Raw genomic sequence first — 16738 nt, forward strand, 5'->3', positions numbered from 1 at the left:
CAGAATAAACATATAAGAGTCTTCCTCTTCTCGATACGAATCTTCAAAATGCTAAACAAAAGGTTTCGGTGGTCAGTGATCGTACTAACTCTATGTGCACTGCTCGAATCACAGCACATGTGAAGAGGATGAACCAAGCTTTATCTCCATTTCTTAAGTATAAAAAATATGTAACATAGCAATTTCACACAATTATAAAAAAGATGTTTATTTTTCAATTGCTTTAGATGAAACCATTGATAAAACTAACTCCAAGTGCAAACACCCAACCACCCTTAGAGTAGGTTAAATTATTCTAACTGGAAGTGAAAACAGCAAACAAATAGACTAGCCTATGGGCAGAATACTTGAACTCTATCCCGGACAAGATCAAAATACTCGTGTTGCTCGCATAAAAACTATGAATGGAGAATTATTTAGACCCTACCAAAGACTTTATCCTATTGAAGTTGAAGACAGTCCAGAATGTTCCGTGGTAAAAACCAGATACGGATGTGTAGTAAAACCAACTCAGAGACTGAATTTGTAACTTATCTTATAATTGCCCTCCTAAGTCAATTCCTATTACTTCAAGTGATTCTTTAGATAGCATTCTTTGGACAATTTTCTGGCAAAGAGGCAGGCGTAACCACAGCATTGGAAACTTCAAATCTTCTACAATTCTTGCAGTATCTCAAAACTTTATGAGCAGTTTTTCTACATTTTAATATCCAGAAATTTTCTCTCAGTTGAGCCATGAGTGTTTGTACTCCAGCATGGCTCAATCTTCTATGATATTCCAAGATAAGCAAATGAACAACTGGATGTTTGCTGGGCAATATTTTTGGTTGTTTGAAACTGTTAGTATCATCTCATTTTCTGAGGCGTGTAGAAACACAGATTAAACCATCTTCATCAAGCTGAGGATATAGATATTTCAAAATGGGATTAGTTATTGAGCCGAAAGCTTCTTGCTGTATGCTTTTTAGTAATATCAGTTCAACCTGTTCTATTTCCTTGACAGTCAATTCTTGATAGAACCATTCTAACTTAGGCTTCTTGGCATTTGCTATGAAGCATTTCATCCAAGCAAACGTTCTAGCTATCATCGAGTAGGAAGAAAACCTATTGTGGTACCAGGGTATCTCTCTTTTAGTATTGATCATGGCCGTCTTCCTTCTCTCTTGATTTAAACTTTCCTCATCAGCTACGATTTGAAATTTTGGCCATTCCTGTGGTGGAGATTTTAACCCTTGTAACCATCTTGATTCAATGAGGTATCTAACAGAACTTCCTTTAGAGGGAACATCTGCTGGATTCAGATTTCCTGGAACATGATGCCAGTTATCAAGTTGAGACAGATCTCTTATTTCCTGTGTCCTATTGGCGACCAAAGTTGTCCAATGCTCGTTTCGTTTGATCCACCTTAAGGCATTGCTAGAATCCATCCAGTAATGTGTTTCAAGATCTGGTCTTTTTAAATCTGTCTTCACATTAGCAGCTAAACGAGCAGCAATCGAACATGCTAGGAGTTCCAGTCTGGGAATTCTGATTGCCTTTAGCAGAGTTATCCTATTTTTAGCTCTAACGAATTCGCAAGACACAGACTCTTTGGTTTCTATTCGGATAAAAATACAAGCTGCATAAGCATTCTTGCTGGCATCAGCAAATACGTGTAAACTGCACTGCTTCTCCGGAGAAGTTCTCTTTGTCATCCATCTACGAATAAAGATATTTTTCAGATGTGTTATTTGATTTTGCCAGTGTAAAAATTTCTTCCTGATACCTTCAGGTAATTCTGTTTTCGATGCTGTTTTCTGCTTCCAACATTTTTGTAGTAGCAATTTTGGCAACAGTGTGAATGGACAAATAGTTCCCAAAGAATCATATATTTGTTGCGCTACTGCTAAAATCTTCCTTTTTGTAACGGAAGGATCTGTAGTTTGATGGTAAGTGGAATTGCAAAACAATGCATCAGATGTCAGATCCCACTTTAATCCTAAAACCGATACTAAATTTTCTTCGTTCGCATCAAGTCCATTAGCATTCTCATTTGAAAACTTGACAGTCTCTAACATGTAATTGTTTCAACAGCCTCTTAACTCAAATTTACCTGAGAGTAACAATTCTCTTGACTGTTTAACGAATAGTTCTGACTCTTTAACACTTTCAAAACTAGCAAGATAATTATCAACATAAAATTATTCTAGCAAGACCAAAGCTGTGTCTTTAAACTGAGGAGGAGCATTTTATAAATGGTATTTAAACGTCGCACTCAACAAAAAGGGACTGGACGTAAGTCCAAAAACGACACGACAGTGTATGTAGATTTTCAACTTATTTGGATCTCCCTCTTTCATCCAGGGAAATTTAAGATAGTTTCTATCACTTTTAGAGATACTAATTTGCAAGAAGGCTTGTTTTATATCTGCTGTAACAGCAAATTTTTTCATGCGGAAACGAGTTAATATTGCTGGAATGAGTTCCATGAGATTGGGACCTTTTGCTAAACATTCATTCAGAGATACTGAGTTTTTAGTATGCGCAGAGGCATCAAACACAGGCCTAGTTTTCGTTGTTGCTGAATTCTTAACTACTGCTCGATGAGGCAAAAAATGGCCAGGAGTTATTACCTCATCTTCTTTCAGTTCTTCAATTATTCCATCCTTTAACCATGTTTGTAAGACCTCTTGATAAGCTTCTAATATGTTAGCTGTTTCGAGTCTCTTAACTGTAGTGCACAATCTTCTTTCGACTGTTTACCCTCAGGAAGTGTGGGATGCAATTTGAGCCAAGGTAGCGTTACTTCATACCTTCCCTCACCATTAACTTTAGACTATGCTGAAAATGTACAAGTGCAGCTTTTTGCAATTCTGCAGCAGTTTGGCTTTCAACTGGATCTGCAAGACCTATACGCTCTAAACTCCACATGTCTGGAAGGTTAAAGTCGTGGGTGAGTAGAGATATGATAGACAAATAAGATTCAGATACTTTGGATACCTGTGGAATCTTTCCCATGAGTGTCCAGCCTAAATGAGTACCAACTACAACGGGACCATCAGCCAAAACTTGTACTTTCCCATTTAAAAGTTTATCAGCCACATCCACTCCGATAAGTAGATGAATCTCAGGATCAGTTTCTTATGGGCCTTGCGGGGTTTTCATTACATTACTGCAAATCTTTTCTTGTTCTAGTACTTCAAAATTACAACTGTAATTCTCATCTAAACTAGTCAAATACACTCTAAAACGGCGATGCTTCTGTTGAGGAGATTTAAGACCACCAAATGAACTGTGAACTATTGATATCTCTCCTAAAAACTCATAGTTCAATAGCTTAACTGCTTTGTCAATAATATAAAAATGTTGTCTACCTCTATCATAAAGGGCTCTTACGATGTGTCTACCATTTTTACCCCTAAGATAAACTTGCAATGTTTATGACAGTACCCCTGTTGAGTTAGACTGACTTGTAAGGGCCTGATCCTTGAGCTGGGTACAGTTCGGATTTTCAACTGATTTTTAAACATCTGCTTTCGATTCATGTAAAGGACTTGGACACATAACCATACAATGAAATTTACTTCACATAAAGTATTTTATTCTACTATGGAACTGCTTCGAAATATGTCCCCTCTTAATGCAGGAAAAGCAACAACCAGCTCTCTTAGCTATATCCCTTTTTTCATCCAGACTCATTTTTTTCGCTTTATTGCAATCTTGAGTGTTTTTTCTCTCAAAAAATACACTTCTTTTCTTTATAACCATTCATATTTAAACTATTAAATTTTTAATTAAAAAAACTAGCAGCGGTTGGAATATCACATTTATTTTCATTAAGATTCTGCTTAGATGATCTTTTGAGAGGTTCCCTTTCATTATCAAATGAATTTCTAGCAATCGCAAGTGTCTGTTCCCCATCCACTTCTAATTTTTAAAATTTCATTTAGAACAGCTAATTTATTTACATCCCCTTTTCACTAACTAAAAGAGAACTGATATGTTGTTCCCATATTTTCAAAACATCCTCTGATAAACAACTCTTGACCAGAGGATAGAAGTTAGCTGCATATTTATCGGAGGTAAGACCTAAGGTACCTAAGGCTCTTAAATATGCATCGATCTCATCATAAAGTTTCGCTAAATTACATTTATTATGGCTCAATACTGAAGTCAACAATTCACACCCATACACTTCAATTAGTAATTCGTCTTTACCAAAATGAGACTTCATACATTCTATCACCAATGGATAATTATCTGAAGTAAGTGGAAAACTTTCCACAAGGTCACAAGCTTGTGATTTCTCTGTGGTGCTTTGAATGAGATAGATGAAACTTGTCTTCATTTGATAAACATGGGTCATCATGAATTTTCTTAAACATGCTCAATATTGTGGGGGTTGCGACAGCCCCCTTTAGCACACCTGATGGTACTTAGCACATTTTTCCTCCCACCAAATACAAAGAGAGAGCGTCGACTGTCCTGAAATCAGGGATTCAGACACCACTTACTGGCAAGATGACGTTTACAAACAAGCCGCAGTTGCTTTCAGTAGCAGGAGCGGATTATACAGATTGTTGTTGGAGTTATTGATAACACAGTAACTATAACTGTAGTATACTGAAAGAAATTAGAAAACATACATTGCATGCCTTCTCCTTAAAGCAGAAATGTCAAATTTTTGTTATACTTTTTTAAACCTGATGGTTGATCATTTTTAGAGAGCTAGATTATTTGAAATTTTTTATTGTGCAAAGTTTGCTTTTCCCTCAGTGCTGCAACCAAAAAATTGTGCTTGTTTAGATATTAAAATTTCTGTCATCCCCTACTTTTCAAGGAATAAAATGGATATTTTATTTTGAATATTTTCCCCTGCATTTTAGTATGCATTACTTTCAGTGATGAATAATAATATTTAATAAAAATGATAATATGAATTTTGTATTATCAACTTTTTGAGTTTGGAATAAAGCTCGTAATGCAAAAAATACATGATCTGTAAAAAACTGTATGCCTCGTTTTTTTAAATCCTAGTGTTACTTTGTTACTTTTTTGTATGAAGTAAAGGAAATATTGTAATCATGAAAAATTTCGGTTATCAAATTTCAATGGAAATATCCATTTTGATTAATTTTTGTTTGACATCTATACATGTAAACAGAATAATGTTTTATACTTGTTATTAAAAAAAAAGTATAAAAAGTTTGGTGTCCTTATGACAAAATTGATCAGGATATTTAATTTCAAAATTTGCAGCTTTTGCTGTCATTTTTTTCAACATTGAAATCCAAAATGCAGATATTTCGGACCTGCAATGCAGATATTCGGATATTTTATTTGTAAATAATTATCATCATACCTGGGTAAAAAGAAACAGAAGTGTTAGCAACATAATATTTTTATGCTAAATAGATAATCCTTCAAGATTGTTTCTAGCAATATATACAGTTTAACAATCAGAGCAATTACGAAAGTAAAAAGTTACTTACAGAAAGGTAAGTATGTAGAGTCATTAGGATTTTTTTTAAGCAGGAGTCGTGGAAAGTGTGCAGTGCCCTCGCCAGAACTCGAACCTCGGACCTCTTGAATGCGCACCGAGTATGCTGACCATACCACGAAGGCATGCTAAGAAGGCAGGAGAAATACCTTACAAGTTATTCAGTCATTTCCAACATCTTCAGTTTTGAAAAAAATAAATAAATGAATGCTTTCTAGAACTTACTGTTCATTTGTGCTTTTCAGATACTACTGTTTTTGCGTGCCACGGGCTTTTACTGTGACGATTCTACCTCGTGCTTTCCATATGCTTTGATTATTTTATCATGAGTATTGCTCAGTGTTCTATTCAAGTTGACCAAACGTATGCGATTCTGCATTATTTGCGCTAAAGTGATTATAGCTATTGCATATAATTCTCAGAAGAAAAGGAGGAAGTTTAGGAAAGCTGTTACTGCAGTCATTTGTAAAAGTGATTCAAAATCCTCCCAATCACAGATAAAGATGGAAAATGACTGAGTCACTTCAAGCAAAGTTGCTAAGATGATAGCCTTGGAAACATCAACTAATAACCAATTCAACACTCTTACTGCTGTTGCTACTAATGATTCAGAAATAGACTGCCAAGTTGACATACAAAATCCAGTTGAATAAAGCATGGTCATTGCTGCTAAGACCATGCCAATGCTAGGAAAAGAAAGGTTGCATCCAATAATATGAGGGAGGTAACATGGTAAGAGATAAGAAGTCTATTTACGTAGCACAATGTAAATATTTAAGCAGGAACTTTTATCAAAGACCATTATTTTTTACCCTGCTCCAAATCCTGATTATGCACTTTTTATTTTCATTAAATACAATTCAGTACATTTGGATCAACAGAAGAAATTCTTGAAAATTGTTATATGAAGATCATGAATGTGGATGAAGTTAAAAATCAAACTCTGTGAAGAAGGATAACTGGTAGTCAGAGTCTCACAGTTCATAAGGAAATTCCTAGGTATCAAGTTGAGATTTCCTGCATTTTTCATATCTCTGAAAAGAAAACCATTTCCAATCTGAGGATCAATATTATAAGATATTGAAGCAACCAGAGCATCATGATGGGTTTTCATTGCCAAAGATTTGGTCATGGGCAGATGTTCTGCAGTAATACAAGATGTTTCAAGTGTAGTCAAAATCATTTGACTTACACCCAAAGATGAAAAACTGATTTTCTTTCCTTGCAAGTTGGGCCACATGACTTCTTCAAAGTGACGTGAATTTTGCCCTGAAATTCCCAAATTGCAGGGCAAAAAGTGGACATCAACACTGACTAAACCTGCTGTAAGAGTTGCATCGATTCGAAGTAACGCACTTTGTGATGAAAAACCTGCTGCACATGCACAGAATTACTACCTGAAAGAGCTGACACGAAGAAACAGCCAGAATTTAATTTCCACATGGACAAAAATCTTGTTTCGCATCAGTAAGTTCATCGAATTTGTTGACAAGTGTAAGGTGATCAAGTCTCCACAGAAAAAAGCTGTACTTGCCCTCAGCATTGTGGAAATGATGATTAAAGTAGAATTTTAATATTCTGTTGGCTTTAAAAGATAATTTTCCCAAAATTGAATTTCTAGTAAAAACTGGTGTATGGTAGATGGTATTACCCTACTTTCAGGTATTTTCTTCTATTTCATGAATGAAATGGACTTTTCTTATGCATGTAATATACTGGCCCCCTTTTTTTCCTTTCCCTTTTTCATTACTGCCTCAACTTTTTGAGAGCTATTGTCAACAAGATTTTATTCCAAATATTATTATTATTGTAACAATTTCTCAATTTTTAACCCAAAGAAAACAAGTTATGAAGACTTTAAATTATGAAGCCAGACACGTTGCACATTTGTATGATATTTGCAGCACAGCATCATCATCTCAGTCTGTTATTGTTAACTGATTTATTATAATTTGTAGATAATTTTTTAGAAGTGACTGTAAATTTAAATGCTAAAAGATAAAAATTAATATATTTGAAATAATGAAAAAGACACCTTGTTAATGAAATAATTCAGTGTATTTCATTTTCTTTATTTTCTCTGCCATATTCATTGTTTAGTCGTATGTATGCACTTTTATGTGATTTGAAGATATAGTGTTTTTTTTTTTTTTTTTTTTGAGACATAGTCTACTTTCATGAATTGAAATATAAATTTAATGTAAAGGAATCCATTGACTAATTATTTTCTGCTTTATTTTTTTTTATGAAAAACTCGTTTGAAATTTAAAAAAAAATAACTTATTGAAGAATGCACAAGATTATTAAACAATTCTTTTCTTTCTCATATAGAGAAAGGAAGAGTTTTTAATTTTTTTAATTGATGTCTAAAAAAATTTCTTATACAGCATCAAGAATTTCGTCTAAAATCAAAAAAATTTGATGAGGTAAATCAAGACTTAAGATCAGATGAACGGAGGAGGAGATATCTTACACTGGTTTGTATTTGTAAATATTGTTTACATATTCCATGTTTCTGTTTGATATTTTCTCTACTGTATAGCTTTTCTAAAAAAGGGGGGTTATAAAAACTTATTCTCTAATACTTATATATAAATTAAGGTGAAATTTTGTTATATAAATTTGGGTGGAGTTAGAAAATATTACACCTATTCCTTGATTTACACAGTATACGTTTTACATGATTTCGGTTTTACGCAGTTTAAAAATTATTGGATTTCAAAAACTTGGTAAAAATGTATATTCCGCTGCATATTTGCAAATACATATATTTGAAGTCATTTTTGATTCTCATTCCTTTGGTAACACTGGTGGCAACAACAAGGATGGGGATTCCCCGTGTTGTAAAAAGGGAATACCTGTAGTATGTATATGTATTTTCACAAAAGTAAAGCTATTTGGTTCGTGTGAACTAGTGCAGTATCGGTATTTTAGCAGCAAAGCTTACATAATTTGTATCTACATATTTGAATGTTTACTAGTAAGTTTTCAACATTTATACTTTTTGTGGCATTTATATAATTTACGTAAATTTTTTAAGTTTTTATAATGCCAAAGATGTCAAAAAAATCAAAAAGAAAAGTTATTTCTTTAGAAACAAAAATTAAAATATTAGATCGTCTACATAATAGAGAAAGAGTAACAGATATTGCTAAATTTTACTCCATGAATGAAACCACAATAATGACAAATAGGAAAAATGAGAACTCTGTTAGAAAAAGTGTAGCAGCTGGAACTTGCAGCAGTAAGAGCAGAATTTCATATGTAAGAGATGATAATATTGAAAATATGGAAAAGGCATTAGTGATATGGATAGAAGACCAAAATCAGAAACAGATTGCAGTTGATACTAATGCTATTACAAATATGAATTTAAAGATTTATAAAACACTTAAGAATCAGTCACCGTCAACTTCGTCAGATTAAAAAAAAGGTATCTTTTCCCACAAGTCATGGTTGGTTTGAGAGATTTAAGCAAAGACATTCTTTACATAAGGAAAAATTGGAAAGCAGGAAGTGTGTCTGCTGATTCGGATGCAGCACAACAATATCCAGCAAAATTTGCTGAAATCATTGCCACCAACTCCTACACTTCTGATCAGATCTTCAATGCTCATGAGTCCATCATGTTCTGGAAAAAAAAAAATGCCTGAAAGAATCTATTTAGCTAAAGCTTGCAAATCAGCTAGTGGTCATTGTAATGTCTTCGTGGTTAATAAGGCACCATTTAACAAGACGAAACGAACATTTATTAAAAATATGGTTCAAAGCATAATATTAAACTCAGAGCAGTACGTCGCTCTGAGTTTACTCAGAGATCTGCGTTTACAGCATAGCGAAATCTACAACCTTCCTCTTCTGAGGCTAAAACTCCCTTAAAATACATTAACCCTTCTTGGAGAAGAGCTATATGTGCCAAGCACGCTCTGTTGATCGCCAAACAGTCACCAGATACTACACCCCCCGTCGTAAGATTGTTCTTGATACTGTCAAACAAATCAATCTGTAAATTTTTGCTTCCGTAATTATTTTGTTCTGCGCTTGATTCTTCTGCCGCAGGATTAATCAACAATTCGTGTATTTCTGGAGTTATTAGGCAAGGCAGATTTAGTTTTATCAGTCACTGCAATCAATGTATCCACAAAATTAAATACATTCCTTCCATGATCTTTATGGTAAATAGGTACACAGCAAACTTTTGCTTCAATTGGTTGTCTTGTAGGGTTTATGTTTATTTTAACTAACATTTATTTTAAGTTATCTTTCTTGTCAAGCCTTTACTTTCCCCTAGAATTACCAATGCTAGAGTATGTAAATTGTAGTAGAGCGCGCAGTATATTCAAATTTAGCGGAAGTAAGTTGAGTTTAAATAGAAGGAAAACAAGATTGTAGGTGTGCTTCTTGAATTGCAAACGTGAATGTTGCTAGGTAGAATTTAAGAACCGCGCGTGTCGGCCTGTGTGCCTATCTCGGCAGATTTTGCTGGATCTCTCAACTGCTTAATTAGTAAGCTCGCTGAATCTCAGCGGTATTTTAGAATGCGGTTAGGTTAGTTTCAGATCTCAGAGCCTCGTGGATAATGGTCTCGCTGTTTATTCATCCAGTCATTATTTTTCAGTTTTACATTCTGTTTCAGTTAAATCGCCGGGTCAGCGTAGTTTGTGAGCGTCAAGTGGGCGCAGCTGTTATTTTAAAAATTGAATAAAAAGGGCTTTAAACCCTTCTTACGTGTGTGTCTAAATTCACACTTAGTAGCAGTCACTACCACAGTTGCTGACAAGTCGGGGCCACGTAATATTACAGTCTTAAAGCAGGTGTTAGCAATATTTTACTTCCCTCTCTCTCCTCTAAATTTGGAATGAGCGATGAATGTACGATCATTATCTGAGTTCCAGAGTCTACGATAACTTCGATTTTCTTTGAGTTAATAAAAACGTCTACTTTTTGCAGTGGTTGAACGATGCGTTCTGCGAATTCGGATCCTAGATAGGATGAGTCTACTTTAGCTACAATGGCTTCTTTTTTTGATGTTCTGTTTGATCTTTTTTTAGTTTTGAGATCATCCTTTCCCTCCCTATTTACTGCAGTTTCGTTCTTTCTTCTTTTGTTTGAGCAATCTCTTGAGATGTGTTGATAGTTTCCACAAATATAACATTCTTTTCTTCACGCATGAGATCCTTCGTGTTTTGAATATTCTTTTCTCATGGGTGGCGGAATATATTTATTTTGTATACATGTTGTATCCGGAAATCTCGGTGATCGCTTAATTCCATTTTGGACTTCTTCGAAAGATTTTCCTTTGGCCGTGAAATAAATATCACATTCTGTAGCTAATTCTTGCGGCTTCAGCCATTTATTTCCTTGGCGTATTGTGATGTGTGCAGCTGTTTCTTCATCTAAAGCTTGGAATAATTTATCCGAAATAATTAACTCCTTGAGTGTTTCGAAATCCTTTACTTCTCTTGACTTGCAGTAATAGTCCCATGTAGCTGTTAGTCTTGAAGCGAACTGGATATGCGTTTCGCTGGAATAATGTTTAGTTCTTCTGAAGTTTTCTAAACAGGTTTGAGGAGTAGGTTGGTATTCCTTCAGAACAAGAATTTTCACTTTTTCGTAATTTTGCAGATCTTCCTCCTCTATATAAACAAGAACATTTGAAGCTTCTTCTTCAATTAATTTCAATAAGATTTCCAATTTGTATTCTTCGGAAACCTTCTTGTGCTTAAATGCTCTTTCAATAGAATTATAAAAATATATTCCATGCTTCTGCTCTCTTCGATGCTGGTATAGTCAGTGTTTCTACTCCCTTGATCAGCTTGTCGAGGGAAATTTCGGTTTCTCATCCTGTGTTTTGGATTGAAGGTGTCGGACTTCTACTTCCTTCATTTTGAGTTGCTCGAATCTTCACTAATTCTATTTCGTGTTCTCTTTCTGTTCTTCATTTGTATTCTTTCCATTTCTTCTTTTTTTCTATTCTCCACTGTAGTAATCAGAATTTCTTTCCGAAATCAGCATCTTCGATGTATTTCTTGCTATTTTGGAGTTTGTGTTTCAGTTCTACCAGCTTCAAATCTCGGTATGCTTTTTCGCCAATTTCTTATAGAACTGTTACTAAATCTTCTTTCATTGCATTTTTCAACATTTTCTTTTATTCTCATTTAGAATCAAGCGTTTTGAACTCTCGAATAAATAATTCTCATGTTTCTACTCTTTTTTGCAAATGCGCACTTCTTTCGTGAGTTAGGCTTAACTTTACTCCTCTTCCATTTTCAACGCTCTAAGCTTTTAACTTCTCTAGTGATCTCGTAAGAGAACATGTTGTAATGGCTTCGTGGCTCAATAAGGCACCATTTAACAAGACGAAACGAACATTTATTAAAAATATTATTTGATTTTTTTTTTTTTTTTCAGTGGCAGGAATTACATTTGGAAAATGTCCACCTATTCATAATCACTATCTGAAAAAAATCATCGCTTTCGCTGTCTTGCATTATCACCATTATTGTAACATTTTTTCAACGCTACTATCATTCTTTATACATTACTAATCCACAAGCCGACGTATACTATGCAATAGGGAAAACATATGACCAGTCCCGCCAAAAGAACCACAAAAACCAACAAAACTTGGCAAATTGCCAATCAAAGCTGTATATTTCCTTTCATTTCGTGCAGGCCAAGTAAAACCATGATAAAACAAATCGTACTGACAGATTCTGCTTTGCCCGAGTTTTCTCGGGGTAATAATTAACTGCAATATATAATAACCCAAGATAACTCGGGATAATCAGGTATACTTGCTGTTGCACGTGGTTGCGGCTGTGTGCAACAACAAACTATGCGTATTGGAATTTGCTTTTAAGGGTGAATTCATAACATGCCATAAGAGCCAATTTTTGATAACAAAAACATTTAATCACGTCACAATATTAAAACTTAATTACTACAGTCGATAGACAATCACGTTGGAGGAAAACGAGCGACCAACCGCTCCGACGACGAGACGTGACTGTGTGCCGCCGAAATCTCCTTCGGTTACAGTTAGTGATAACGGCGCGCGGTTGGCGAGTACAACACGTGTTTACAGAGTCGCCACACTACTCTTCCTCCAGTGGCAACGAATTGAAGGTACCGAGGGTTAAATCAGATTCTACGTCCGGAATGTGTATACTGAGGAGCACTCGTTTTCTGGGATCCAGGCACAGGAACTGACGTAGTAGCAGATGTTGGTGTAGACCCAATAGATGAAGGTGCCTTCGAAGGAGGTGGGACTGATGTACCAGTCTCGACAGTTTGTGGTGCTAAGATAAAGGCTGGTTTGAGACGATCAAGGCTCACCACTGTCTCTTTGTCGCCGATTAGTATCCGATAGTTCTTGGATGTGCGACTTAGGACGAGGTGTGGGCCTGTATAGGTTGGCTCCAAGGACTTTTTTGATGCATCACACCGTAAGAACACATGTGAGGATGTAGCGAGTTCTTTAGGCACAAACACAGGTCTTGAAGAATGTATGCTTGTGGGCTTAGGGTATAATGTAGCCATGGTTTCATGCAATTGTTTGAGGAATGCATGGGGCTGGACATTGGGTGAGTTTTTTGCGGGATTTATAAAATCTCCCGGTAAATGTAAATTAGTACCATAAACCATTTCAGCACTTGAAGAACCCAGGTCCTCTTTGATAGCCGTTCTGAGTCCTAACAACACGGTAGGAAGGACATCAACCCAGTGAATAGCAGTATGGCAATTTTGTTAATGCAGTAAATAATTGAGATTCGAACTGCCGCCCTTGGTCCGTGGTAATGTACTCGGGTACCCGAAACCGTGAAATCCATACAGGAAAAAAGGTTTTCGCCACAGTGTCGGCGGACATATCTACAATAGGGATAGCCTCTGGCCAACGTGTGTATCTGTCGACACACGTAAGAAGATATGTATAACCTAGTGATGGGGGTAAGGGTCCAACCAAATCGATATGTACATGGCTAAAGCGAGCAGATGGTAACTCAAAGCGTTGACATGGAGTTCAAGTGTGCCTGTGGATTTTTGATTTTTGACAGTCTGTACATGACCTCACCCATGCAGCGATGTCCTTCTGCATACCAGGCCATACAAAACGCTGTTGAATTAACGTGCAAGAAGCACGGATGCCAGGATGGGATAAATTATGGAGGTCGCTAAAAATACCATGCCGGAATTTCAGTGGAATGTATGGCCGCACCACATTACCTTGCACATCAAAGTACAGTGAAAGATCTGGTTCTAACTGCATAGGTACTAAATTAAGTCCATGAGAAGACTTGTCAGACAAAAGATGTTACAATTCTGGGTCCTGTTTCTGGCATTCAGCAATGGCGGAGAAATCTGTTGTTGATGGCAACTGAACCTCTTCAATTCTGGACAGAGCATCAGCAACTGTATTTTGAGGGCCTTCTACATGCCTAAAATCGGTTGTAAACTGCGCTATGTAATCAAGATGACGCATTTGCCTGGGAGAAGCCTTGTCAGGCTTTTGTCGAAAAGCGAAAATTAGCGGCTTGTGGTCGGTATAGATAGAAAACACACGACCTCCTGCCATATGACGAAAATGTTTAACAGCCTCATAAGCACTAAGAAGTTTGTGGTCGTATGTGCTGTATTTTGATTGCGCTGCAGAAAATTTTTTCGAGAAGAAAGCCAGAGGCTTCCATGCTCCGTCTACCAGTTGCTGTAAAACTGCACCCATGGCCGTATTAGACGCTTCAACCATTAATGCTAAAGGGTGCTTAGAAGGATAGCTAAGAGCTGTTGCCGACACTAAGTCATTCTTACATTGTACAAAGGCTGTACGGGCATCATCAGACCAAATAATTGGCCGTGTATCTTTCTTTTTACTCCCAACCAAATATGTGTGCAAAGGTGCCTGCTTTTCAGCGGCATGAGGAAGAAAGCGACGATAAAAATTTAACATGGCCAGAAAACAACGCAGCTCCTGAACAGTTTTTGGCTCTGAGAAATTTTGAATTGCAGTGACTCTGTCACTAAGTGGGCGAACGCCCTCCGAAGAAACTTCGTGACCAAGAAATGACACTTTAGATTTCCCGAAAACACATTTTGATGGATTAATGACTACACTATAAGACTGAAATCAGCCAAGGACTATGCAAAGGTGTTCAAGGTGCTGGTTTTCAGTTGTCGAGGCTACCAGAATGTCATCGAAATATGGGACACAAAAATCTAAATCTCGAAGGACTTCATTAATGAAGTGCTGGAACGTTTGCGCAGCATTACATAACCCGAAAGTCATGACAGGAAATTCGAATAATCCAAAAGGTGTTATTACAGCACTTTTTGGTATATCAGGTGGATTGACAGGGATCTGGTGGTAAGCACGAGTCCAATGTAACATAGAAAAAATATTTTTGCCTTCCAAGACTTGCATGCAGTCCTGAATATGAGGAACCGGATATCTATCAGGCAAAGTAACTGAATTAAGACGTCGATAATCCCCACAAGGACGCCAGTTGCCGTTTTTCTTAATGACCATATGGAGTGGACTGGCCCATGAACTTTTAGATGGCCGATAGATTCCTTGCTCAAGCATGTATTTAAATTCTTCTTTTGCAGCCTTTAATTTCTCTGGAGGCAACCGCCGTGCTTTGGCAAAGATTGGTGGTCCAGTAGTCTCTATGACGTGTACAATACCGTGGTCAGCAGTCGGTTTGCCAGTTACTGAGCGGATGACGTTAGGGTATTGCTCAAGTAGTTTGTGGAAAGGAGAATTACCGGAAATTAATTTAATTCCAAAATTAGTGGCATTTCCAATGCTACCTACCGCGAACAATTGTGTGATGGAGTCGAGTAAGCGTCGATTTTTAATGTCGACCAACAGAGAAAATTTTTGCAGAAAGTCTGCACCAATTATTGGGTGCGAAACCGCAGCGATTACAAATGGCCATTGAAATTTGCGACGCAATCCTAGATCCAAAGACATTAATATTTCTCCATATGTTGCAATTTTTGACCCGTTAGCTGCAAATAAGTTAAATTTTCCAGGCGGCCGTTTGGATTCGGCAAAAGAGGGAGGTACAACCGAAATATAATCACCTGTATCAACAAGAAAACGTCTGCCTGATGGTTTATCTGTTATGAACAATCGACTAATGCATGGGCCATTGTCACTCATGGCTTCGAGTGACGGCCCCTTCAGTTTAAAGAGGTCTTCTGAAATTTGCATGGAGGTGTACATTTGCGCGCTTTATCACCGAATTGGCTATGATAGAAACAAATGTCTGATTGAGTACCAGAATGAGCGCGTTGGTATTCCCTATTATTTCGGTTCCAGGACTTTGATCTACTGCGCGGATGATACTGAGATCATGTCTGTAAGGCTGCGACCTGGAGAAATGATAATTCCTGGATTTGTTGTTGAAGAGATGAAATATCAACACTGGGATGCTGAACTTGACTGATTGCTTGTGTTTGGAGAACATCATGAATTTTGTCTGCCATTTGGGCCAGTTGGGGTAGGTTCTCGTTACTGGAGGCAAGAATAGCTTGGATATTGTTCGGGAGACGATTGAGCCACAATGATTGTACTATGCGTATTGGAATTTGCCAGTGCTTTTAAGGATGAATTCATAACATGCCATAAGAGCCAATTTTTGATAACAAAAACATTTAATCACATCACAATATTAAAACTTAATTACTACAGTCGATAGACAAGCACGTTGGAGGAAAACGAGCGACCAACCGCACCGATGACGAGGCGTGACTGTGTGCCGCCGAAATCATCTTCGGTTACAGTTAGTGATAACGGCGCGCAGTTGGCGAGTACAACACGTGCTTACAGAGTCGCCGCACTTACCAACCTATGACACTGAAAAATCAGGAGATTTTTCACAATATTAAAAAGACTTTTAAATGATAAAATATAGTTTAATAAATATAGATAAAAATAAAGTGGGGACAGAAAGTAAACTGTACTCAATATCTGAAGATTCTGGATTAAAAAAAGAAACAACAATTGGATACAGTTTTGAATCGGTATCATTGCTTCCATCCATAGAGGGGCAAAACAAAGCTATTTTAATGCAATCAATAACTGAAGATTTATTTTTCAAACCCATTTTTTTTTTAACAATTGCACCTGTTTTGGTCCTTTCACTTGAGTATTTCTTGTGATTTCACTATCGGTAAACATTTTTCTAAATAAAGCTGCAACGTGATCCGATGCATTCGGAGGCAGGTTGTGCTTCAGTAAAAAAGCAGAGAACAGAC

General features: G+C 36.6%; 1 protein-coding gene across 3 annotated transcripts in view; it reads left to right on the top strand.

Annotated features, from left to right (window-relative positions):
• The window catches only part of Alg12 (Alg12 alpha-1,6-mannosyltransferase), a 191244-nt gene that overhangs the window by 83166 nt on the left and 91340 nt on the right, over nucleotides 1–16738 (top strand). For 2 of the 3 annotated variants that reach the window (XM_085817381.1, XM_085817382.1), the window contains one exon: nucleotides 7867–7956. The exons of the other annotated variant lie outside the window; for it this stretch is intronic. In XM_085817381.1, the coding sequence (XP_085673507.1) occupies nucleotides 7867–7956 (90 nt within the window). The remainder of the gene's footprint in view (nucleotides 1–7866; nucleotides 7957–16738) is intronic. 3 annotated transcript variants of the gene reach the window in all.

Source organism: Stegodyphus dumicola, chromosome 5 (assembly GCF_044657685.1).
Source record: "Stegodyphus dumicola isolate Sdum_Otavi_A_Nest chromosome 5, ASM4465768v1".
In the NCBI taxonomy this organism is placed as follows: Eukaryota; Metazoa; Arthropoda; class Arachnida; order Araneae; family Eresidae; genus Stegodyphus; species Stegodyphus dumicola.